The 24499-nt window shown below is 39.0% G+C and overlaps 1 protein-coding gene across 1 annotated transcript in view; it reads left to right on the forward strand.

The window, feature by feature from the left end:
- Nucleotides 1-24499, forward strand: part of ASB12 (ankyrin repeat and SOCS box containing 12) — a 132508-nt gene that overhangs the window by 54194 nt on the left and 53815 nt on the right. The window contains exon 9 of the mRNA XM_081792929.1: nucleotides 20660-20773. Within this exon, the coding sequence (XP_081649055.1) occupies nucleotides 20741-20773 (33 nt within the window). The 5' untranslated portion in view covers nucleotides 20660-20740. The remainder of the gene's footprint in view (nucleotides 1-20659; nucleotides 20774-24499) is intronic.

Consider the following 24499-nt stretch of genomic DNA (forward strand, 5'->3'; position numbering starts at 1 on the left):
AACCGGAAACAAAAACACACAAACACACAAATAAAACAAACAGAGAAACAAAGAAAAAATCCAAAAGCGAAAATCCAGAAACAGCAGCTGTAAGAACAGGGTATATGTGGTGCTGATGGAAGAGCACATACAAAGAGAGAAATGACAGGGGCAGGGACAAGGAGAAAATAAACACTGACCAAGCAGAGAGACTAAATGGCTTAATCCATAGAGAAAGGAAAATAAAGAAGGAAGTGGGGGCAAAGAAACAAAGATAAAGTTACCCAGACAGAGACACTACATGGCTTCATTATTCCAGAGAGAGAGAAAGGAAAGTACAGAAGTAGGTGTAGAACACATATCAAGGGAATGTATTAAATATATCTGCTTAAACAAACCAACAACCCGAGTAACCAGCTTTGAGGAGGGAAGACATAAGTAAGGAGGAAAGGGAGGGAAATTTATCTAAACAATGAGAAATGTCCTGGAGTTAATCCAGGTTATGCAGCAGCACTGGTCTGGAGGATGGAGCCATTTGGTTCCATAGTGTCCATCCCGCTCCAGTAGATGCATAGTTACCTGGTGTGGAGGGATGTGGTTTGGTGTAGGCTGGTCTTGCCTCCACTGTGGGGCCCTCAGAATGATCCCTGAGGCCCCACCTTGATGGTGGGGGCGGGGGGAAATGGTGATCCCCCAGTCTCTTCTCCATGGACTGGTGGACTCCGTTTGAGTCATCCTCACTGTAGCATGCATACAGACAGGGCAGTCTTGCTCCACCGACTCCCCTGTCCTGGTACTTGGCTAGGATTCAAAGTCCCGCTCCATGAGCTCTGACACTGGGGAAGAGCCTCTGTGTGTAGCTCAATATGTGGTCCCAATTGGCTTTGTGCCACAGCACTTCAGGGAGGACCACCTTCTCCTGCTGTGGACTGTGCCCCTGACCTAGCCACTTAGCCCAGGGTTGGAAGATATAGGCAGGCTTTGTCCTATCCCGCAGCACTCCAGGGAGGGGGGGGTCACTTTCTCCTACTGCATACTGTGCCCTTGACCTAGCCACTGAGTCCTGGGGTGGCAGACACAGGCAGGCTTTGTCCTATCTCACAGCACTCCAGGGAGGGGGCCGTTTTCTCTTACTGCAGACTGCTCCTGACCTACCGAACCTGACATTGGCTCTCCTCCTCCCCAGGTGAGCGAACAGGGTAGCCGGTCCCAATGCAAGGAAAGCCCCACAGTTAGAGATGGGATCCCTCTCAGTCCCAGTCTGAGATTTATCTCTTGTCCAGATACAGTTCTAAGCTTCCTCAGCCACTCTTTCTCTTCCTTTTGTCTCTCTGCAAAAGGGGATCCCTCCCCTCCCTGCATATGGGGCCTGTTTTATCTCCCCCAGTTCTTAATCACCCACTTATAGCCCATTAAGGTTGTCCCAGTGTCTCCTTTTTAGACGCAGTCTCGTTTCCTCCCAGACTCTCAGGGTTCAAAGTCCTTTGGCTTCAGCCCTTCTTTGTTTGAGAGGCATGGGAGGTATGGATCCCTCTACTTCTCCTCCATGTTCGTCCCGAAACCTGAATAATCCTTTTAATGTATTGTTGGATCTGTTTCGCCTGTATCTTGTTGAGAACTTTTCCATCCATGTTCATCAGGGAAATTGGCCTGTAGTTCTCCTTTTTAGTGCGGACTTTGGTTTTGGAATCAAGGTAATGCTGGCTTTGAAGATTGAGTGGAGAAGTTTTCCTTCCATTTCTATTTTTTATAGCAGCTGCAAAAGAATAGGTGTTAACTCTTCTTTAAAATTTTTGGTAGAATTCCCATGGAAATCCATCCAGCCCTGGATTCTTTTTTGTTGGAAGACTTTTCATTACTGATTCAATTTTTACTGGTTATGGTTCCATTGAAATTTTCTATTGTTTCCTTTTCAGTTTTGGTAATTTATATCTTCCTATGAATTTGTCCATTTCTTCCAGATTGCCCAATTTTTTGGCATATAATTGCTCATAATATTCTTATTATTGTTTCTATTTCTGCAGTGTCAGTTATGATCTCTTTCATTCATGATTTTTATTTATTTGTGTTCTTTCTGGTTTGTTTTGTTTTGTGTTTTTAATCAATCTGTCTTGGGGATTATCAATTTTGTGAATTCTTTCAAAGAACCAGTTCCTGGTTTCATCTGTTCTACTCTTTTTTTTTATTTCTTTATCAGTAATTTCTGCTCTAATATTTATTATTTTGAATCTGCTGCTGGTTTTGGGTTTTATTTGATGTTCTTTTCCAGCTCTTTAAGGTTTAAGGTTAGGTTGTGTATCTGAGACCTTTCGTCCTTCTTTAGGAAGGCCTGTATTGTTACATACTTCCCTCTTATGACTGCCTTTGCTGCATCCCAGAGGTTTTGCACTGTTGTGTTTTCATTTTCATTGGTTACCATGTACTTATTAATTTCCTCTTTAACTTCTTGGTTAGCACATTCATTTTTTAGGAGCATGTCCTTTAGTCTCCACGTGTTTGTCATCTTTCCAAATTTTCTCTTGTGGTTGATTTCAAGTTTCATAGAGTTGTGGTCTAAAAATATGCACGGTATGATCTCAAACTTTTTGTACTTGTTGAGGGCTGAATTGTGACCCATTATGTTATATATTCTGGAGAATGTCCCATGTGCACTGGAGAAGAAGGTGTATTCTGCTGCTTTAGGATGAAATCTTCTGAATATATCTGTTAAGTCCATCTGGTCCTGTGTGTCATTCAAACCCATTGTTTCCTTGTATATTTTCTGCTTAGGTTATATGTCCCTTGCTGTAAGTGGGTGTTGATGTCCCTACTATTATGTTATTATTATCAATGAGTTTCTTTATGTTTGTGATTAATTGATTATATATTTGGGGGTTCCACATTTGGCAAATAAATGTTTATAATTTTTAGATTTTCTAGGTGGATAGACCCCTTAATTATGATTATAATGCCCTTCTTCATTTCTTGGTACAGTCATTATTTTAAAATCTGGTTTATCTCTTAAAGGTGTGGCTACTCTGGGTTTCCTTTGGTGACCATAATCATGATAGATTGTTTTACATCCCCTTTCTTTCTATCCGAAGGTGTCTTTAGGTCTAAAATGGGTCTCTTGTAAGAAGCATATACATGGGTCTTGCTTTCTTGTCCATTCTGATACCCTGTGTCTTTTCATCGAAGCATTTAGTCCACTGACATTTTTTTTTTTTTGCTTTTTTAAAAGATTTTTATTGTAGAAAATTTTAAACATATATGAAAGTAGTGAGAAAATTCTAATAACCCCATGTAGCCATCATCCAGCTTCATTATCTACATTTGTCAACCCTATTTCAATGACTCCTTTTTGGAGTCAATGGCTCCTTTTTTTCTGCAGGATTTTCTTTTTTTTTTTTTTTTTTCTTTTTTTTTTTAATATATGAAATTTACTGTCAAATTGGTTTCCATACAACACCCAGTGCTCATCCCAAAACGTTCCCTCCTCAATACCCATCACCCACCCTGCCCTCCCTCCCACCCCCCATCAACCCGCAGTTTGTTCTCAGTTTTTAACAGTCTCTTATGCTTTGGCTCTCTCCCACTCTAACCTCTTTTTTTTTTTTTTTCCCTTCCCCTCCCCCATGGGTTTCTGTTATGTTTCTCAGGATCCACATAAGAGTGAAACCATATGGTATCTGTCTTTCTCTGTATGGCTTATTTCACTTAGCATCACACTCTCCAGTTCCATCCATGTTGCTACAAAAGGCCATATTTCATTTTTTCTCATTGCCACGTAGTATTCCATTGTGTATATAAACCACAATTTCTTTATCCATTCATCAGTTGATGGACATTTAGGCTCTTTCCATAATTTGGCTATTGTTGAGAGTGCCGCTATAAACATTGGGGTACAGGTGCCCCTATGCATCAGTACTCCTGTATCCCTTGGATAAATTCCTAGCAGTGCTATTGCTGGGTCATAGGGTAGGTCTATTTTTAATTTTCTGAGGAACCTCCACACTGCTTTCCAGAGCGGCTGCACCAGTTTGCATTCCCACCAACAGTGCAAGAGGGTTCCTGTTTCTCCACATCCTCTCCAGCATCTATAGTCTCCTGATTTCTTCATTTTGGTCACTCTGACTGGCGTGAGGTGGTATCTGAGTGTGGTTTTGATTTGTATTTCCCTGATAAGGAGCGACGTTGAACATCTTTTCATGTGCCTGTTGGCCATCCGGATGTCTTCTTTAGAGAAGTGTCTATTCATGTTTTCTGCCCATTTCTTCACTGGGTTATTTGTTTTTTGGGTGTGGAGTTTGATGAGCTCTTTATAGATTTTGGATACTAGCCCTTTGTCCGATGTGTCATTTGCAAATATCTTTTCCCATTCCGTTGGTTGCCTTTTAGTTTTGTTGGTTGTTTCCTTTGCTGTGCAGAAGCTTTTTATCTTCATAAGGTCCCAGTAATTCACTTTTGCTTTTAATTCCCTTGCCTTTGGGGATGTGCCGAGTAAGAGATTGCTACGGCTGAGGTCAGAGAGGTCTTTTCCTGCTTTCTCCTCTAAGGTTTTGATGGTTTCCTGTCTCACATTCAGGTCCTTTATCCATTTTGAGTTTATTTTTGTGAATGGTGTGAGAAAGTGGTCTAGTTTCAACCTTCTGCATGTTGCTGTCCAGTTCTCCCAGCACCATTTGTTAAAGAGACTGTCTTTTTTCCATTGGATGTTCTTTCCTGCTTTGTCAAAGATGAGTTGGCCATACGTTTGTGGGTCTAGTTCTGGGGTTTCTATTCTATTCCATTGGTCTATGTGTCTGTTTTTATGCCAATACCATGCTGTCTTGATGATGACAGCTTTGTAGTAGAGGTTAAAGTCTGGGATTGTGATGCCTCCTGCTTTGGTCTTCTTCAAAATTACTTTGGCTATTCGGGGCCTTTTGTGGTTCCATATGAATTTTAGGATTGCTTGTTCTAGTTTGGAGAAGAATGCTGGTGCAATTTTGATTGGGATTGCATTGAATGTGTAGATAGCTTTGGGTAGTATTGACATTTTGACAATATTTATTCTTCCAATCCATGAGCAGGGAATGTCTTTCCATTTCTTTATATCTTCTTCAATTACCTGCATAAGCTTTCTATAGTTTTCAGCATACAGATCTTTTACATCTTTGGTTAGATTTATTCCTAGGTATTTTATGCTAGTTGGTGCAATTGTGAATGGGATCAGTTTCTTCATTTGTCTTTCTGTTGCTTCATTGTTAGTGTATAAGAATGCAACTGATTTCTGCACATTGATTTTGTATCCTGCAACTTTGCTGAATTCATGTATCAGTTCTAGCAGACTTTTGGTGGAGTCTATCGGATTTTCCATGTATAATATCATGTCATCTGCAAAAAGCGAAAGCTTGACTTCATCTTTGCCAATTTTGATGCCTTTGATTTCCTTTTGTTGTCTGATTGCTGATGCTAGAACTTCCAGCACTATATTAAACAGCAGCGGTGACAGTGGGCATCCCTGTCGTGTTCCTGATCTCAGGGAAAAAGCTCTCAGTTTTTCCCCGTTGAGGATGATGTTAGCTGTGGGCTTTTCATAAATGGCCTTTATGATCTTTAAGTATGTTCCTTCTATCCCGACTTTCTCAAGGGTTTTTATTAAGAAAGGGTGCTGGATTTTGTCAAAGGCCTTTTCTGCATCGATTGACAAGATCATATGTTTCTTCTCTTGTTTTTTTTTTGGTAATGTGATGTATCACGTTGATTGATTTGCGAATGTTGAACCAGCCCTGCATCCCAGGAATGAATCCCACTCGATCATGGTGAATAATTCTTTTTATATGCTGTTGAATTCGATTTGCTAGTATCTTATTAAGAATTTTTGCATCCATATTCATCAGGGATATTGGCCTGTAGTTCTCTTTTTTTACTGGGTCTCTGTCTGGTTTAGGAATCAAAGGAATACTGGCTTCATAGAATGAGTCTGGAAGTTTTCCTTCCCTTTCTATTTCTTGGAATAGCTTGAGAAGGATAGGTATTATCTCTGCTTTAAATGTCTGGTAGAACTCCCCTGGGAAGCCATCTGGTCCTGGACTCTTATTTGTTGGGAGATTTTTGATAACCGATTCAATTTCTTCGCTGGTTATGGGTCTGTTCAAGCTTTCTATTTCCTCCTGATTGAGTTTTGGAAGAGTGTGGGTGTTTAGAAATTTGTCCATTTCTTCCAGGTTGTCCAATTTGCTGGCATATAATTTTTCATAGTATTCCCTGATAATTGCTTGTATCTCTGAGGGATTGGTTGTAATCATTCCATTTTCATTCATGATTTTATCAATTTGGGTCATCTCCCTTTTCTTTTTGAGAAGCCTGGCTAGAGGTTTGTCAATTTTGTTTATTTTTTCAAAAAACCAACTCTTGGTTTCGTTGATCTGCTCTACAGTTTTTTAGATTCTATATTGTTTATTTCTGCTCTGATCTTTATTATTTCTCTTCTTCTGCTGGGTTTAGGCTGCCTTTGCCGTTCTGCTTCTATTTCCTTTAGGTGTGCTGTTAGATTTTGTATTTGGGATTTTTCTTGTTTCTTGAGATAGGCCTGGATTGAAATGTATTTTCCTCTCAGGACTGCCTTCGCTGCATCCCAAAGCGTTTGGATTGTTGTATTTTCATTTTCGTTTGTTTCCATATATATTTTAATTTCTTCTCTAATTGCCTGGTTGACCCACTCATTCGTTAGTAGGGTGTTCTTTAACCTCCATGCTTTTGGAGGTTTTCCAGACTTTTTCCTGTGGTTGATTTCAAGCTTCATAGCATTGTGGTCTGAAAGTATGCATGGTATAATTTCAATTCTTGTAAACTTATGAAGGGCTGTTTTGTGACCCAGTATATGATCTATCTTGGAGAATGTTCCATGTGCACTCGAGAAGAAAGTATATTCTGTTGCTTTGGGATGCAGAGTTCTAAATAGATCTGTCAAGTCCATCTGATCCAATGTATCATTCAGGGCCCTTGTTTCTTTATTGACCGTGTGTCTAGATGATCTATCCATTTCTGTAAGTGGGGTGTTAAAGTCCCCTGCAATGACCACATTCTTATCAATAAGGTTGCTTATGTTTATGAGTAATTGTTTTATATATCTGGGGCTCGGGTATTTGGCGCATTGACATTTATAATAGTTAGCTCTTCCTGGTGGATAGACCCTGTGATTATTATATAATGCCCTTCTTCATCTCTTGTTACAGCCTTTAATTTAAAGTCTAGTTTGTCTGATATAAGTATGGCTACTCCAGCTTTCTTTTGGCTTCCAGGAACATGATAGATAGTTCTCCATCCCCTCACTCTCAATCTAAAGGTGTCCTCAGATCTAAAATGAGTCTCTTGTAGAGAGCAAATAGATGGGTCTTGTTTTTTTATCCATTCTGATACCCTATGTCTTTTAGTTGGCGCATTAAACCATTTACATTCAGTGTTATTATAGAAAGATATGGGTTTAGAGTCATTGTGATGTCTGTATGTTTTATGCTTGTAGTGATGTCTCTGGTACTTTGTCTCACAGGATCCCCCTTAGGATCTCTTGTAGGGCTGGTTTCGTGGTGACAAATTCCTTCAGTTTTTGTTTGTTTGGGAAGACCTTTATCTCTCCTTCTATTCTAAATGACAGACTTGCTGGATAAAGGATTCTCGGCTGCATATTTTTTCTGTTTAGCACACTGTAGATATCGTGCCAAGCCTTTCTGGCCTGCCAAGTTTCAAAGGAGAGATCAGTCACGAGTCTTATAGGTCTCCCTTTATATGTGAGGGCACGTTTATCCCTTGCTGCTTTCAGAATTTTCTCTTTATCCTTGTATTTTGCCAGTTTCACTATGATATGTCGTGCAGAAGATCGATTCAAGTTACGTCTGAAGGGAGTTCTCTGTGCCTCTTGGATTTCAATGCCTTTTTCCTTCCCCAGATCAGGGAAGTTCTCAGCTATAATTTCTTCAAGTACCCCTTCAGCACCTTTCCCTCTCTCTTCCTCCTCTGGGATACCAATTATGCGTATATTATTTTTTTTTTAGTGTATCACTTAGTTCTCTAATTTTCCCCTCATACTCCTGGATTTTTTTATCTCTCTTTCTTTCAGCTTCCTCTTTCTCCATAACTTTATCTTCTAGTTCACCTATTCTCTCCTCTGCCTCTTCAAGCCGAGCTGTCATGGTTTCCATTTTGTTTTGCATTTCGTTTAAAGCGTTTTTCAGCTCCTCGTGACTGTTCCTTAGTCCCTCGATCTTTGTGGCAAGAGATTCTCTGCTGTGCTGTATACTGTTTTCAAGCCCAGCGATTAATTTTATGACTATTATTCTAAATTCACTTTCTGTTATATTATTTAAATCCTTTTTGATCAGTTCATTAGCTGTTGTTATTTCCTGGAGATTCTTCTGAGGGGAATTCTTCCGTTTGGTCATTTTGGAGAGTCCCTGGCGTGGTGAGGACCTGCAGGGCACTTCCCCTGTGCTGTGGTGTATAACTGGCGTTAGTGGGCGGGGCCACAGTCCGACCCGTTGTCTGCCCCCAGCCCACTGCTGGGGCCACAGACAGACTGGTGTGTGCCTTGTCTTCCCCTCTCCTAGGGGCGGGATTCACTGTGGGGTGGCGTGTCCCGTCTGGGCTACTTGCACACTGCCAGGCTTGTGTTGCTGGGGATCTGGCGTATTAGCTGGGGTGGGTAGGCAAGGTGCACGGGGGCTGGAGGGGCAGGCTTAGCTCGCTTCTCCTTAGGTGATCCACTTCAGGAGGAGCCCTGTGGCAGCGGGAGGGAGTCAGAGCCGCTGCCGGAGGTTTGGCTCCGCAGAAGCACAGAGTTGGGTGTTTGCGCGGAGCGAGCAAGTTCCCTGGCAGGAACTGGTTCCCTTTGGGATTTTGGCTGGGGGATGGGCGGGGGAGATGGCGCTGGCGCCTTTGTTCCCCGCCAAGCTGAGCTCTGCCGTCCGGGGGCTCAGCAGCTCTCCCTCCCTTTGTCTTCCAGCCTTCCCGCTTTCCGAGCAGAGCTGTTAACTTATGACCTCCCAGACGCTAAGTAGCGCTTGCTGTCGGAACACAGTCTGTCCGGCCCCTCCGCTTTTGCCAGCCAGACTCGGGGGCTCTGCTTGGCCGGCGAGCCGCCCCTCCACCCCGGCTCCCTCCCGCCAGTCCGTGGAGCGCGCACCGCCTCGCTGCCCTTCCTACCCTCTTCCGTGGGCCTCTAGTCTGCGCTTGACTCCGGAGACTCCCTTCTGCTAATCCTCTGGCGGTTTTCTGGGTTCTTTAGGCAGGTGTAGGTGGAATCTAAGTGATCGGCAGGACGCGCTGTGAGCCCCGCGTCCTCCTACGCCGCCATCTTCCGGAACCCTCTAGTCCACTGACATTTTTAAAGTGAGCACTGAAATATATGAATTTAGTGCCATTTTGTTTCCTGCAGTGTTGGAGTTTCTGTTGATGTTCTCTGGTCCTTTCTAGTCTTTGTTTCTTTTGGTCTTTTTTGGTTTGTTTTGGCTTGTCTCCCCTCAGAAAGTCCCCCTTAAAATTTCTTGTATGGGTGGTTTACTGGTCTCAAATACTTTAGTTTTTGTTTGTCTAGGAAACTCTTTATCTCTCCTTCTATTTTGTATGATAACCTTTTTGGATAAAGAGTTTTTGGCAGCATATTTTCCCCATTTAGCACATTGAATATATCCTGCCACTCCTTTGTGACCTGCCAAGTTTCTGTGGCTAGTTCTGCTGTGAACCTGATCTGTCTTCCCCTATAGATTAAGGACTTTTTTCCCTTACTTTCATAATTCTTTCCTTGTCTGTGTATGTTTTGAATTTGACCATGATATGCCTTGGTGATGGTTGGTTTTTGTTGATTCTAATAGGAATTCTCTGTGCTTTTTGGATTTTTTTTTTTTTATTTATTTTTGGGACAGAGAGAGACAGAGCATGAACGGGGGAGGGGCAGAGAGAGAGGGAGACACAGAATTGGAAACAGGCTCCAGGCTCCGAGCCATCAGCCCAGAGCCTGACGCGGGGCTCGAACTCACGGACCGCGAGATCGTGACCTGGCTGAAGTCGGACGCTTAACCGACTGCGCCACCCAGGCGCCCCTGTGCTTTTTGGATTTTGATGTCTGTGTCTTTCCCCAGATTGGGAAAGTTTTCCACTATAATTTGCTCACATAAACCTTCTTCCCATTTTTTCTCTTTCTTCCTCTTCTTGTACTACTGTGATTCGGATCATAGATTATTCCTTTTTAATAAGTCACTGAGTTATCTAATTCTTGTATTGTGCTCTTTTGCCTTAGTTTCCCTCTTTTTTCTGCTTCATTATTTGCCATAATTTTGTCTTCTATATCCCTGATTCGCTGGCCTGCTTCTTCCATCCTTGTTGCTATGGCAACCATTCAACATTGCTTCTTGATAATAACAATTTTAATTTTGTCCTAACTAGATTTTACTTTTTTATTTCTGCCGAAAGGGATTCTATGCTTTTTTCAACGCCAACTTTTACTCTTATTATTGTGGTAAAATTCTAGTTCAGACATCTTGCTTATATCTGTGTTCATTAAGCCCCTGGCTGTCATTTATTCCTGTGCTTTCTTTTGTGGTTAATTCCTTTGTCATTTTGGAGGAAGAAAATAATTAATAGAGTAAAATGTGAAAATTAAAAAAAAATTAAAAACAATGCAAAATAGAAAATAAAGGTACCTAGATCCTAGGTGTGTTTTGGTCTGGTTTCTGAAAAAAAGCTTGATGCAATAGAGGAAAAAAGGAAAAAGAAAAAGAAATAAAAGGAAGAAAAAATTTAAAAATTAAAATACTGGATATATTAAAATAGAATAAAATACAATGAAGAAAGTGAAATAGAAGTAAAAACTTACAAAGAAAAGAAAAACATACTTGAAATTTTTTTTATTTTCTTAAAAAAATGTTTTTCTTTCTGTATCCAATAAAAGGAAAGAAAGGAAAAAAAACAATAATTTAAACAAATACAGAAGCAAAAATTTAAGAAAAATATAAATGGATTAATCAGCAGACAAAATGAAACCTGAATGAAGTTACATCCAGTTTCCCATAGAAATGAAACTATGAAGCACTCTATAGTCTGTACATTAAGCAGGTGGAAAGACTTGTGCTGAACTTCTAGGGGATGTGTTTGGAGGGTGCAGTTGGGCAGGACTTGGTGTAACAGCTCTGTTCTCCACTAGGTCACCTTTCTTAGCTTACTGCCTTGGATCAGTGTGGCGTGCATGCACGTGTGTGTGTATGTGTATTCACAAGAGAGGTGAAATGGCTTCACCCAGCTCCTTAGTCTCTGGCACAAGAACTTAGCACTCTCACTGATATACAGTCATGCACCTCTCTTTTTTCTCAGACTTCTCTTCATTCCTTGCTTCTACCCTGTCTGTTCCCAAGATGTCAGCCTGCTAGACAGTACCTCCCTCCAGAGTTTCATCTCAGATAGGGCTGTGTTTCCAAACCCCTCACTTCAGAGGACCCTGCAGCTTGGACCTGTTCCCACCTTCTGGGAGAGTGTCTCTGAGCAGTGGCTGGGTGCGGGCTTGCCCCAGAAAATGTCCATGCAATCACAGCAGCAGAGGTTCAGAGATTATGGCAAATAACAACACACAGCTGACACCAGGTTTCACCACACTCTGGCGTCTTTGTCCCAATACCAGCAAATGCTGCTCTCCCAGGTCTGGGACCTTTTCCTATGGGGAGGTCGTATGTCCTCTACAAAATGCACTCCATGCATGGGAAGTGCTTCTTTCCATGTGGTTCACGGACCCCTTGGACCCTGCTGCCTGTTCCTGGGGATTCCCCCTGATTCCTCACCGGAGAACTGCCTGGTATTGTGCTCCAGAATTTCCAACTCAGAATCCTAATGGTTTTGAAACCCTCTCATTTCTCCTGATCAATGGTTCTGGGAAACAGTTTTCTTGCTCAGGCCCTTGTAAGATTTTTCACTCTTTCTCTTTCTCCACAGCTACTTTTGGGGGCAATGCTATTCTTGCATGATCCTAGTGTGCTACACCCTCCCCCTTTCTCTGTCCTCTCTTGGCAAAAACAGCTCCCTAGCCTCTGTGACTTTTCTCTCTCCAAATTCACCTCTCTGCACCATGTACCTACCATGTTCTGTGGTTCACATTATGCAGATTTTTATGTTAATCCTGAGATCAATTTCCTAAGTGTGCAAAATGGTTTTTGTGCTGATCTAACTGCATTTCAGGGACGAGATAAGCTGAGAACTTCTATACTGCTCTGCCATCTTTAAAAAAAAATGGGTCCTCTCCCTTTTCTTTTTGAGAAGTCTGGCTATGGGTTTATAAATTTTGTTTATTCTTTCAAAAAGCCAACCCTTAGATTCATTGCTCTGTTCTTTTTTTTCGATTCTATATTGTTTATTTCTGCTATAATCTTTATTATTTTTTTTTCTTCTGCTGGCTTTGGACTTTCTGTGCTGCTGTTTTTCTAGTCCTTTTAGATGTGAGATTAGGTATTTGGAACCTTTCTTGCTTCTTGAGATAGGCTTGGATTGCAATATACCTTCCTCTTAGGACTGCTTTTGTTGCATCCCAAAGGGTTTACACTGTCATGTTTTCATTTTCATTTGCTTCCCCATTTTTTAAATTTCCTTGTTGACCCATTCATTCTTTAGTAGGATGTTCTTTAACCTCCATGAATTTGGGGACTTTCCAAATTTTTTTCTTGTGGTTGATTTCAAGTTTCATAGCATTGTAATCTGAAAATATGCGTGGTATGATCTCAATCCTTTTATATTTACTGAGAGGTTTCGTGACCCAGTATGTGATCTATTTTGGAGAATATTCCATATGCACTCGATAAGAATGTTTATTCTGCTGCTTTTGGATGAAAAGTTCTGAATATATCTGTTAAGTCCATGTGATCCAGTGTGTCATTCAGAGCAGTTGTTTCCTTATTTTCTGCCTAGAGGATCTTCCTGTTGCTGGAAGTGGAGTATTAAAGTCGCCTACAATCATGGTATTATTATCTATACATCTATTTATGTATGTGATTAATTGGTTTATAAATTTGGGTGCTTTCACATTGTGGGCATGAACATTTACACCTGTTAGCCCTTCTTGATGGTTAGACTGCTTAATTATGATATAATGTCTTTCTTCATCTCTTGTTACAATGTTTATTTTAAAATTTAGTTTGTCCAGGGGCTCCTGGGTCGCTCAGTCGATTGAGCATCCGACTTCAGTTCAGGTCACTATCTGGCAGTCCATGAGTTTGAGCCCCACATTGGGCTCTGGGCTGATGGCTCAGAGCCTGGAGCCTGCTTCCGATTCTGTGTCTCCCTCTCTCTCTGCCCCTCCCCCATTCATGCTCTGTCTCTCTCTGTCTCAAAAATAAATAAACGTTAAAAAAATTTTTTAAAAATAAAAAAATAAATAAAATTTAGTTTGTCTGATATATGTATGGCTACTTGAGCCTTCTTTTAATATTCAGTTATATGATAGATCATTCTCCATCCACTCACATTCAATCTTCAGGTATTCTCAGGTCTAAAATGAGTCTCTTATTGCCAGCATATATATGGGTATTGTTTCTTTTTTTTAAATCCATTTTGATACCCTATGTCTTTTGATTGGAGCATTTAGTCCATTTACATTCAGAGTGATTATTGAAAGATATGGATTTAGTGCCACTGTGTTATTTCTAGGTTTCATGCTTGTAGTGATGTCTCTGGTCCTTTATAGTCTTTGTTGCTTTCTATTCACAGAGTCTCCCTTAGGATCTCCTGCAGGGCTGGTTTAGTGGTCATGAACTCCTTTAGTTTTTTTTGTCTGGGAAAGCTTTTATCTCTCCTTATATTCTGAATGACAGCCTTGCTGTATAAATGATTGTTGGCTGCATATTTTTTTCTACTCAGCACATTGAATATTTCCTGTCACTACCTTCTGGCCTGCCACGTTTCAGAGGACAGGTCTGCTTTATTCTTATGTGTCTACCCTTGTAGGTTAAGGCCCATTTTGTCCCTAGCTGCTTTCAGAATTCTCTTTTTTTTCTATGTAGTTTGCCAGTTTCACTATGATATGTCATAGTGTTGACCTTGACCTGTGCCTCTTGAACTTGGATATTTATTTCCTTCCCTAGATTAGGGATGTTCACAACTATAATTTCTTCAAATAAACCTTCTGCCCCTTTCTTACTCTCTTTTTCTTCTGGAACTCCTATGATACGGATATTAATTTGTTTCATTGATTCACTTAGGTTCCTAATTCTCCCCTCATGGTCTAGTAATTTCTTTTATCTTTTTTCTTCGGCTTCATCATTTTCCATAATTTTATCTTCTACTTCACCTATTCTTTCCTCTGCTTCTTCCATCCTCACTGTCACTGCATGTAGTTTATTTTGCATCTCATTTACATTTCTTAAATCATCGTGACTACTTCCTAGATCTTTCATCTCCACAGCAGTAGATTCTCTGCTGTCTTCTATGCTTTTACAAGCCCAGCTATTAGTCTTATGATTATTATTCTAAATTCTTGTTCATATATATTGTTTGTATATGTTTTGAGCAATTCTCTGGCTGTCATTTCTTCCTGGAATTTATTTTGAGGAGAATTCTTTCACATCATCATTTGGCTAGGTTTCTGTCTTTTACATGTTTAAATATCTTGTTATATGTCTTGCACCTGCAAGTACTACTATATTAAAAAAGGATCATATACTGTACAGGGACTGGCACTTCAGGAAGTGTTTTTGGAGTGTGTTGCATGTACTCTGTTGTTGCATCTTTGGCTGTTCTATCCTTCTGCTCATAGTGCTGGATTTTTTTGACCTTCCACCAGGTGTGATTTGATTTGTTCATTGACGTTGTAATCCTGGAAAATGGTGGGGGGGAGGCGGGTTGAAGCCTTGTTCCATACAAAGAGAGAAATGAAAGGGAGAAAAAACATCAGGCAAAGAATCAAAGAAACTATAAGGCTTAATCCATATATATATATAGGGGGGGGGGAATAAAGAAGAAGGTACAGAAAAGGTGTAAAAAGAATATAGTAAAAATTCCTGATTAAACAAATAACCAGAACAGAGGAAGAAAGGGGGCAAAAAGACAAATTTATATATAATAGGAATTGGCCATAAATCAAATCAGAATCTATGAGCCTGATTCCAAAGGAAAGAGAAGAAAAGAGGAATAAGAAACAGACTAACATACAAAACCACAGGACAGATGTCAGTTGGTGCCTGGGAGTGGTGATTGTGCTGGTCAGGAAGAGAGGCTGTCTGGTTCAGTCAGTGTCAGTCCCAGTCTGGTAGATAATACTTACCAAGCACAGATGGGTGGGATTTGGTGTAAGCAGGTCCCATCTCCACTGGTGGCTGTTGTTCTGTTCCCTGAAGCTCCACCATATTGGTGATGGGGAAAAAAATGGAGACACCCCATTCTCTCCTCTCCGGATCAGTTGTTTCAAACCATGCTGTTCAGGCAGCCCTCGGGGAGGCAGGCGGCTGGCTTGTCCTGCTCCACAGTCTTCTGTGCCTCCTAGGCTCTCAGCTGGTATTCAAAACCTGATGTCTTAAAGGATCTTTCTCTATGTGGACCTGGTTCTGGAGTAGTGCTACTGCACCCAACCAACAAAGGTCCTCTGGTGCCTGCAGGGCCTTTTGTCCTTGGGCAGGGTGGGTGCAATATACTCTCTTCCCACAGTACTCAAGTGAGGGGACTATTCTCTCCCAGTGTACCCCTAAGATCACTACCATGTCCTGGGCTAGCGCCCTACTCTCCAGGCATGCATATATAGCTCTGGTCCAGAGAAAGTCATGCACACCTGAAAACTCCAATCTTTAGTTCCTAATGCTATTTGCAAAGTAGAAACTAGCTCTCTCCGTATTTTTCTTTCCCCAGTCTGTAGTCTGGAGAGGGTTTTCTCTTCTGCAAATACAATACCACACTTCCATAGCCTCTCTTTCTCTTCCTTTTGTCTTTCCACAGAAGGGGCTCCCCCCCCCCTCCTTGACTATGCTGCCCTTTTTATCATTCCCAATTCGCAAACACAGACCTCTTTCCTGCCAAGCTGTCTCTTTCCACCTGTGGGGAGTTTTCTGTTACTCTGCAGCCTGTATTTCTGGGTATTCAAGTATTCTGACCTCAATCCAGCTGTGTTTGAGGGATGAGGGAAATTCAGGTCCCCCTACTTCTCTGCCATCTTAACTCCTCTCCCCTGGTATTTTTCTTTTAGAACTTTAAATATATCAGTCCACTGTCTTCTGCCCTACAAGGTACTAACGATAAATCCACTGATAATCTTTTAGTGGGTCTCATACATAACAAGTTGCTTTTCTCTAGCTATTGTCAAGATTGTCTTTCTGTCCTTAACAACCATTGTTTGATTTTAATTTGTCTAAGTATGGATTTCTTTTGATTTGTCTTGGTAATCATTGAGCTCTTTATATTGTATATTTATTTCGCTCCTCAAATTTGGGAGTGTTTGGTCATTATTTTGTCAGATAACCTATTTACCCTTTTTTTGTTTCTCTTTTCCATCCAGGACTCCCATAATGCCTATATTGGTACATTTCAGGGTGTCCCATATATCATTTAGGGCCTGTTCATTTTTCCTTATTCTTTTTTTTTTTCCTTTTTTTCCTTAGATTCAGTAACTTCAAATGATCTGTCTTCAGGTTTGCTGATTTTTTTTCTTGCTGATTAAATTCTTCTGAACTCTAGTAAATTTTTCAATTTTTGTGCTTTTTTAACTCTAGAATTCCTGTTTTTCCCCACTTTTTGATGATATTCTCATTTTGTTCCTAAATCAAGTTCCTAATTTTATTTGTCTGTACATGTTCTCTTTGAGCTTGTTGACCATACTTAAAGCAATTGTTTTAAATTTATTGTCAAGTAAGGCAGAGAGGCCTGTGTTTCTTTAAGGTCAGTCTCCTGATATTTGTTTTGTTACTTTGAATGGATTATCTTTCACTGTTGCTGTTTATGCCTCATAATCTTTTCTTAACATTAGGACATTTAAAAACAGCTATATCTCCCAGTCTTTGAGGACTGGCTCCATACAGACACTTTAATCAGCCCAGTTTCAAAGCTCAGGGCCCACTCCAACCTTTTGTGGAGATGCATCTTCCCTGGGCTTGTGCATGTGCTTTTATTCCCAATCCTCATATACTCAGCTGTTTTTAAGGGTATTCATTTCCCTAAGAGTCTTACTCCTGCTTCTCAGAAGCCTTAGAAAAATGCTTATATTCCTCTGCCCATAATCTCTTGCCCCCAGGAAACTGTGGGCCTGCAGAACCCCTCTAGCTCTCACCTGCCACTCTCTCACATGGTTTGAGTAGCATTCAATCTTCAAAGTATGTCACCATTCTAGTCAGTGCTCCAAGTCAGGCGAGATAGAAATTAATCCCTCAGGCTACCAAAAACAAGACAGATCACTGGAAGCAACTTCCACTCTTCCTTATATTCCAGAGGGAAGAACTGGGAATTGGGTGCTTTCTTCCCGATTGCACCATGCTACACTGGGAAGGGGGTGGGGCAAGATGAACAAAAGGACTATGAATTTTTCTACCGTTGTGGGCACAACTTTTTCTTTGACATTCATTTGGTTGCTGCATCTTCTTAACTGGTTACTAGAGTTCTCACAAAGCTAGTTTGGTCCATATATTGTTTACTTAGTGTGTCCATGGAACAAGGCCCAGAGACTTCCTATCTGCCATCTTGCTGGTTTCACTCATTCCCTATTACTTGTTACAATTGCGTGTGAATCTATAATTATCAAAAATTAATTTTTTCTTGTTAATTGGTTTCTGGAGTGGAATTTAGTGATTTGCTACTTCACACCCATTGCTCATCACAAGTGCTGTCCTTAATGCCCCACCCATTTAGCCCATACCCCCAACACCACCCCTCCAGCAACCCTCAGCTTGTTCTCTATGGTTAAGAATCTCTTGTGGTGTGCCTCCCTCTCTGTTTTTATCTTATTTTATTTTTTTCCTTCCCTTCCGTTATGCTTATCTATTTTGTTTCTTAAGTTCCACATGAGTGAAATCATATGGTATTAGTATTTCTCGGACTGACTTATTCACTTACCATCATACTCTCTAGCTCCATCCATGTGTTGCAAATGGCAAAATTTCATCATATATATATATATATATATATATATATATATATATAAATACACCACGTCTTTATCCATTCTTCAGTCAATGGACACTCGGGCTGCTTCCATAATTTGGCCATTGTAGATAATGCTGCTGTAAACATCCGGGTGCATATACCCTTCTCAATTAGTATTTTGTATCTTTTGAGTAAATACCTAGTAATTCAATTACTGGATCACAGGGTAGTTCTATTTGTAACTTTTTAAAATGTTTTTTTCTTTTTTTGAGAGAGAGAGATAGAGTATGAGAAGGAGAGGGGCAGAGAGAGAGGGAGACAGAATCTGACAGGAGCAGACTTCAGGCTCTGAGCTGTCAGCGCAGAGCCCGACACAGGGCTCGAAGTCCCAAGCAGTGAGGTCATGACCTGAACCGAAGTTGGACACTTAACCAACTGACCCACCCAGACATCTGTAACTTTTTGAGGAATCTCCATACTGTTTTCCAGAGTGGCTGCACCAGTTTGCATTCCCACCAAAAGTGCAAAAGGGTTCCCCTTTCTCCACATTCTTGCCTACACCTATTGTTTCTTGTGTTATTGATTTTAGCCATTCTGACAAGTGTCAGATGACATCTCTTTGTAGTTTTGATTTACATTTCCCTGATAATCAGCAGTGTTGAGCATCTTTTCATATGTTTATTGGCCTTTTGTATGTCTTCTTTAGAAAAATGTCTATTCATGTCTTCTACCTTTTTAAAATTAGATTATTCATTTTTGGGTTATTGAGTTTGATAAGTTCTTTACAGACTTTGGATACTAACCCTTTATCTGGTATTTCATTTGAAAAAATCTTCCCCCATACTATAGGTTGCCTGCCCTTCACTATGCAGAATTTTTTGTTTTTGTTTTTGTTTTTGTTTTGATGTAGTCCCAGTAGTTTATTTTTGCTTTTGTTTCCTTTGCCTCAGGAGACACATCTAGAAAGAAGTTGCTATGGCTGATGTCAAAGAAATTACTGCCTTTATTTTCTAGGATTGTTATGTTTTCAGATCTCACATTTAGGTCTTTAATCCATTGTGAATTTATTTCTGTGTAGTATAATAAAGTGGTCCAGTTTCCTTCTTTTGCATGTTGCTGCCTAGTTTTCCCAACACCATTTATTGAAGAGACTGTCTTTTTCTCATTGGATATTCTTTCCTTGTTGTCAGAGATTAATAGACCATATAGTTTTGGATTCATTTCTGGGCTTTCTATTCTATTGCATTTATTTATTTATTTATTATTTATTTAAATATTATTTATTTATTTATTTATTGTGTTTTTGTGCCAGCACCATATTGTTTTGATTCCTACAGCTGTGTAATATATCTTGAGGTCTGGAATTGTCATGCCTCCAGCTTTGCTCTTCTTTTTCAAGATTAATTTGGCTATTTGGAATCTTTTGTGGTTCCATACAAATTTTAAGATTGTTCTAGCTCTGTGAAAACAGTTGTTGGTAGTTTGATAGGGATTGAATCAAGTGTATAGATTGCTTTGTGCAGTATAGACATTTTAACAATATTTGTTCTTCAAATCCATGAGAATGGAATGTTTTTCCATTTGTTTATTTCCTCTTCAAATTCTTTCCTCAGTGTTTTAAAATTTTCAGAGTACAGATCTTTTACCTCTTTCATCAAGTTTATTCTGGGTATCATTGTGTTTGGTGCAGTTGTAAATGGGATTTACTCCTTTATTTCTCTTTCTGATGCTTTGTTACTGGTGTTCAGAAATACAACAGTTTTCCATACATTGATTTTGTATCCTGCAACTTCACTGAATTCATTGATCAGTTCTAGCAGTTTTTGATGGAGTCATTTGGGTCTTCTATATATAGTATCATGTCACCTGCAAATAGTGAAAGTTTTACTTCTTCCTTGCTGTTTGGATGCCTTTTATTAATTTTTAAAAAATTCCTACAGTATAATATTAGTTTCAGGTATACAATATAGTGATTCAACAATTCCATATATCATCCAGTACTAATCACAAGTGCACTCCTTAGTTACTATCACCTATTTTACCCATCCCCCCTCCCCACACGCCACCCCTTTGGTAACATTCTGTTTGTTCTCTATGGCTAAGAATCTGTTTCTTGGTTTGTCTCTCTTTTTTTCCTTTGCTCATTTGTTTTGTTTATTAAATTCCCTATACGGTATTTGTCTCTCTCTGAGTGTCTTATTTGGCTTAGCTTTATGCTCTCTAGCTCCATCCATGTCTTCACAAATGCCAAGATGTCATTCTTTTTATGGTTGTATAATATTGCATCATGTACAACGTCTTTATCCATTTATGTACTGATGGATACTTAGGCTGCTTACCTAATTTGGCTATTGTAAATAATGTTACAATAAATGTAGGGGTGCATGTATCCCTTCTAATTAGTGTTTTGTATTTTTGGGGTAAATCAACACTAATATGATTACTAGATGGTAGGGTAGTTCTATTTTTAACTTTTTGAGCATGACCACTCTTTTTAATGTCATCAAAATTATCTTAGATTTGAAATCTGCCTACCTACCAAACTAATATTTCCTTAACACAAGGAAAAAATCAATAATGTATTCCTCCAGCTAAACTAATCCAATTTTTTTCTTTTTGTTTATTCAAGATTCTGGTGTGGTATGTATAACCACTTTGATAAAGGGCTGCAGTGCTTAACAGCCTCCTGGAAATTAAGAAGCAGAGATAAATGCTGGAGTCAGATATGCACAAACTAGAAAAGGTAAGGAATAATGTCTCAAAGAGAGATTCTCTTTCCTCTTCCAGGTAGATCCAGCCCACTTGGAGTTGTATTGGTACTTGTGAGAAGCTTCTTGGCTGCTTGTTACATATTCTGGCTTCTAGATATCCTTTATCTACAAAGAACTGAGGCACATTTCTGTTTCTTAATTCCTATAGAAAGTGGTAAATATCACACTCAGCTAATTAAACAAGTGGGTTAGTTCCCTTTTGGAATGGATGGAATTTATTAGTAGTAACAAGAGGGAATGACAGGGATGTCATACTGGAATTGATTACCATCAAGAGAATAAGTAAGTGTGACATCTTGAATGTACTGGTAAAAATAATTAAATTGTTATATTTCCAATAAGAAAAACCTTATGAAAAATTCTCATTTCCTTCCCATGTAGATTGCAAAATGTTCACTGACTGGTCATTCTATGTATATTGGTTTTGCTTTATGACACTAGCAAAATGAAACTCAGACACCTGTTTTTAATACAGGTTAATCCAGGCAACAGAGATTTCCTTTAAAAATGTGGAAAATGCTAAGCATCTTCTGGAATCTAGTGGTGCCTAAGGGTGTATTTGAAGGAGAATGGAAAGGGTGTGCTAGTTAGCAACTTGGCATGAACCCACTTTAGGCCAGATAAGGCATAGATTTTCTGTTCCCCATAGGTAAACAAATATCCTTTCACTGTGAAAATAAATGCATTGTGATTACATCAGATCCCAAACTTTTGAATGACTTCTTGGGAGGTAACATTCAATTAATTTGGTTGAATTTTTCAAAAAGAAGAAAAAGAGGTAAAACTAAAGCATGGCTTAAAATCACAGGGGGGAAAAAAACCCAAAAAACAAGCAGCCATGCAAAGCCAAGCCCTAGGCAGAACTGTGAAGTAGGGAAAATTTTTCCTAGGATACTTTTTCCTGCCTCCTCTTTAAGCAATTAGCAGCCTTCTCTACAAGGCCCCCAGAACAGGTACCCTACTCTAGACCCATTTGACTTATTCCTGCCTAATTCCTGAGAGAACAACAGATTCATTCTAGACAGAACCAGATCACACTCTGATTCTAAAGTTAAACAGTAAGCAATGCTTCCTTTGAAAATATTTACATAACATTTATTAACATCCTTTTTTAATAAATAAAATAAAAACAAAAGTGGACCATAATATTATCACTGAGATAACCCTAATGACATTTCTATTTTTTAATTTTGAATTTTCTATTTATATTTATTTTGTTGACTGCTGTAGTGAAACTCTACCTGTGGCTGCCTTTTACAAAAGTGGCTACCTTTTTTTCTTTCTTTGTTTTGTTTCTTTTTCCTGCTGCTTGATTTTACTCTTTTTATTTTTTTATATTTTGCTTTTTTAATTTTTTATACAAGTATAAATAATACACTGGGTTATATTAGTTTCATGTATATAGTGTCATGATTCAGCAATTCTACACATCACTCAGTGCTCATCAAGATAAGTGTACTGTAAATCCCCTTTATCTATTTTACTCATACCCTACTGACCTCCCCTCTGGCAACCACCAGTTTCTTCTCTGTATTTCAGAGGCTGTTGTTTTGTCTCTGTTTTGTTTGTTTTATTTCATAAATTTCACATATCAGTGAAATCATGTGGAATTTGTCTATTTTCTTACTTATTTAAATTAGCATTATAACTTCCAGGTTCATCCATGTTGCAAATGTTAAGATTTCATTTTTTTAGTCTGAGAAATATTCCAGCATGTGTGTGTGTGTATGTGTGTGTATATACATATACACATATATGTATACATACATACATACATATATACATACATACATGCCTCATCCATTGATCTGTGGATGGAGACTTGGGTAGCTTCCACATCATAGCTATTATAAATAATGCTGCAATAAACAGAGGGGCATGTCTGTCTTTTTTAATTAGTGTTTTCATTTTCTTTGGGTAAATACCTAGTAGTAGAATTACCGGATCATGCATAATTCTATTCTTAACTTTTTGAGGAACCTGTACACTGTCTTCTGCAGTGGTTGCACCTATTTGCATTCCCACCAACAGTGCATAAGGTTTCTTTTTTCTCCACATCCTCACCAACGCTTGTTATTTCTTTTTTTATTTTAGCCATTCTGATGGCTATAAAGTGATAACTCATTGTGGTTTTCATTTGCATTTCCCTGATGATTGGTAATGTTGAGAATCTTTTCATGTGTCTGTTGACCATCTGTATGCCTCCCTTGGAAAAATGTCTATTCATTTCCTCTGCCCATTTTTTAATCAGATTGTTTTTTGGTGTTGAGTTGTATAAGCTCTTTATGTCTTTTGGATATTTACTCCTTAGTGGATATATCATTTACAAATATCTTATCCATTCTGTGGGTAGCCTTATTGTTTTGCTGATAGTTTCCTTCATTGTGCAAAAGCTTTTTATTTTAGTGTAGTCCCAATAGTTTATATTTGCTTTTGTTCCCCTTGCCAGAGGAGACATATCTAGAAAAATGTTTCTATGGCCAATGTCAAATAAATTACTGCATATTTTTTCTTCTAGGAGGCTTCAGGTCTCACATTTAGGTATTTACTCCATCTTGATTTTACTTTTGCGTACAATGTAAAAAAAAGTGGTCCAGTTTCATTATTTTGCATTTAGCTGTCCAGTTTTCCCAGTACGCCATTTATTGAAGAGACTGTCTTCCCCACTGTATGTTCTTGCCTCTTTTCTCATAGATTAATTGACCATATAAGTATGGGTTTATTTTTGCTTTCTGTCTTCATTCCATTGATCTATATGTCTGTTTTTGTGCTAGTGCCATACAGCTTTGTAGTATATCCCAAAATCTGGGACTGTGATACCTCGAGCTTTGTTTCTTTTCAATATTGTTTTTGCTATTTGAGGCCTTTTCTTATTCCATGCAAATTTTAGGATTATTGTTCTAGTTCTGTGAAAAATGTTGTTGGAATTTTTGACAAGGATTGCATTAAATCTATAGATTTCTCTGAGTAGTAAGGACATTTTAATAATATCAATTCTTCTAATCCATGAACATGGAATATCTTTCCATGTGTTTGTGTCATCTTCAATTTTTTTCATCAGTGTTTTATACTTTTTTGAGTACACATCTTTTATCTTTTAGGTTAAAATTATTCCTAGGTGTTTTATTATTTTTGGTGCCATTGTAAATGGGATTTTCTTAATTTCTCTTTCTTCTACTTCATTACTAGTATATAGAAATGCAACAGATATCTGTATATTAATTTTGTATGCTGTGACTTCACCGAATTCATTAATCAGTTCTAGTAGATTTTTGGTGGAATCTTATATGTATGTGTGTGTTTGTGTGTGTGTGTGTGTGTGTGTGTGTGTGTGTATTATTTGCAAATAATGACAGTTTTACACTTTCCTTAACAATTTGGATGATTCTATTTCTTTTTGTTGTCTGATTGCTATGGCTAGGACTTCCAGTACTATGTTCAATGGAAGTGGTGAGAGTGGACATCCTTGTCTTTTTGCTGATCTTAGATGAAAAACTCTTAGCTTTTCACAATTATGTAGTTAGCTGTGGGCTTTTCATATATGGCCTTTAATATATTGAGGTATGTTCCCTCTAAACCTACTTTGTTGAGAATGTTTATCATAAATGGATGTTGTAGTTTGTCAAATGCTTTTCCTGCATCTATTGAAATTATCATATGGTTTTTATCCTTTCTTTTGTTAATGTGGGTTATCATGC

Source organism: Panthera onca, chromosome X (assembly GCF_046562875.1).
Source record: "Panthera onca isolate mPanOnc1 chromosome X, mPanOnc1 haplotype 2, whole genome shotgun sequence".
Taxonomy (NCBI): domain Eukaryota; kingdom Metazoa; phylum Chordata; class Mammalia; order Carnivora; family Felidae; genus Panthera; species Panthera onca.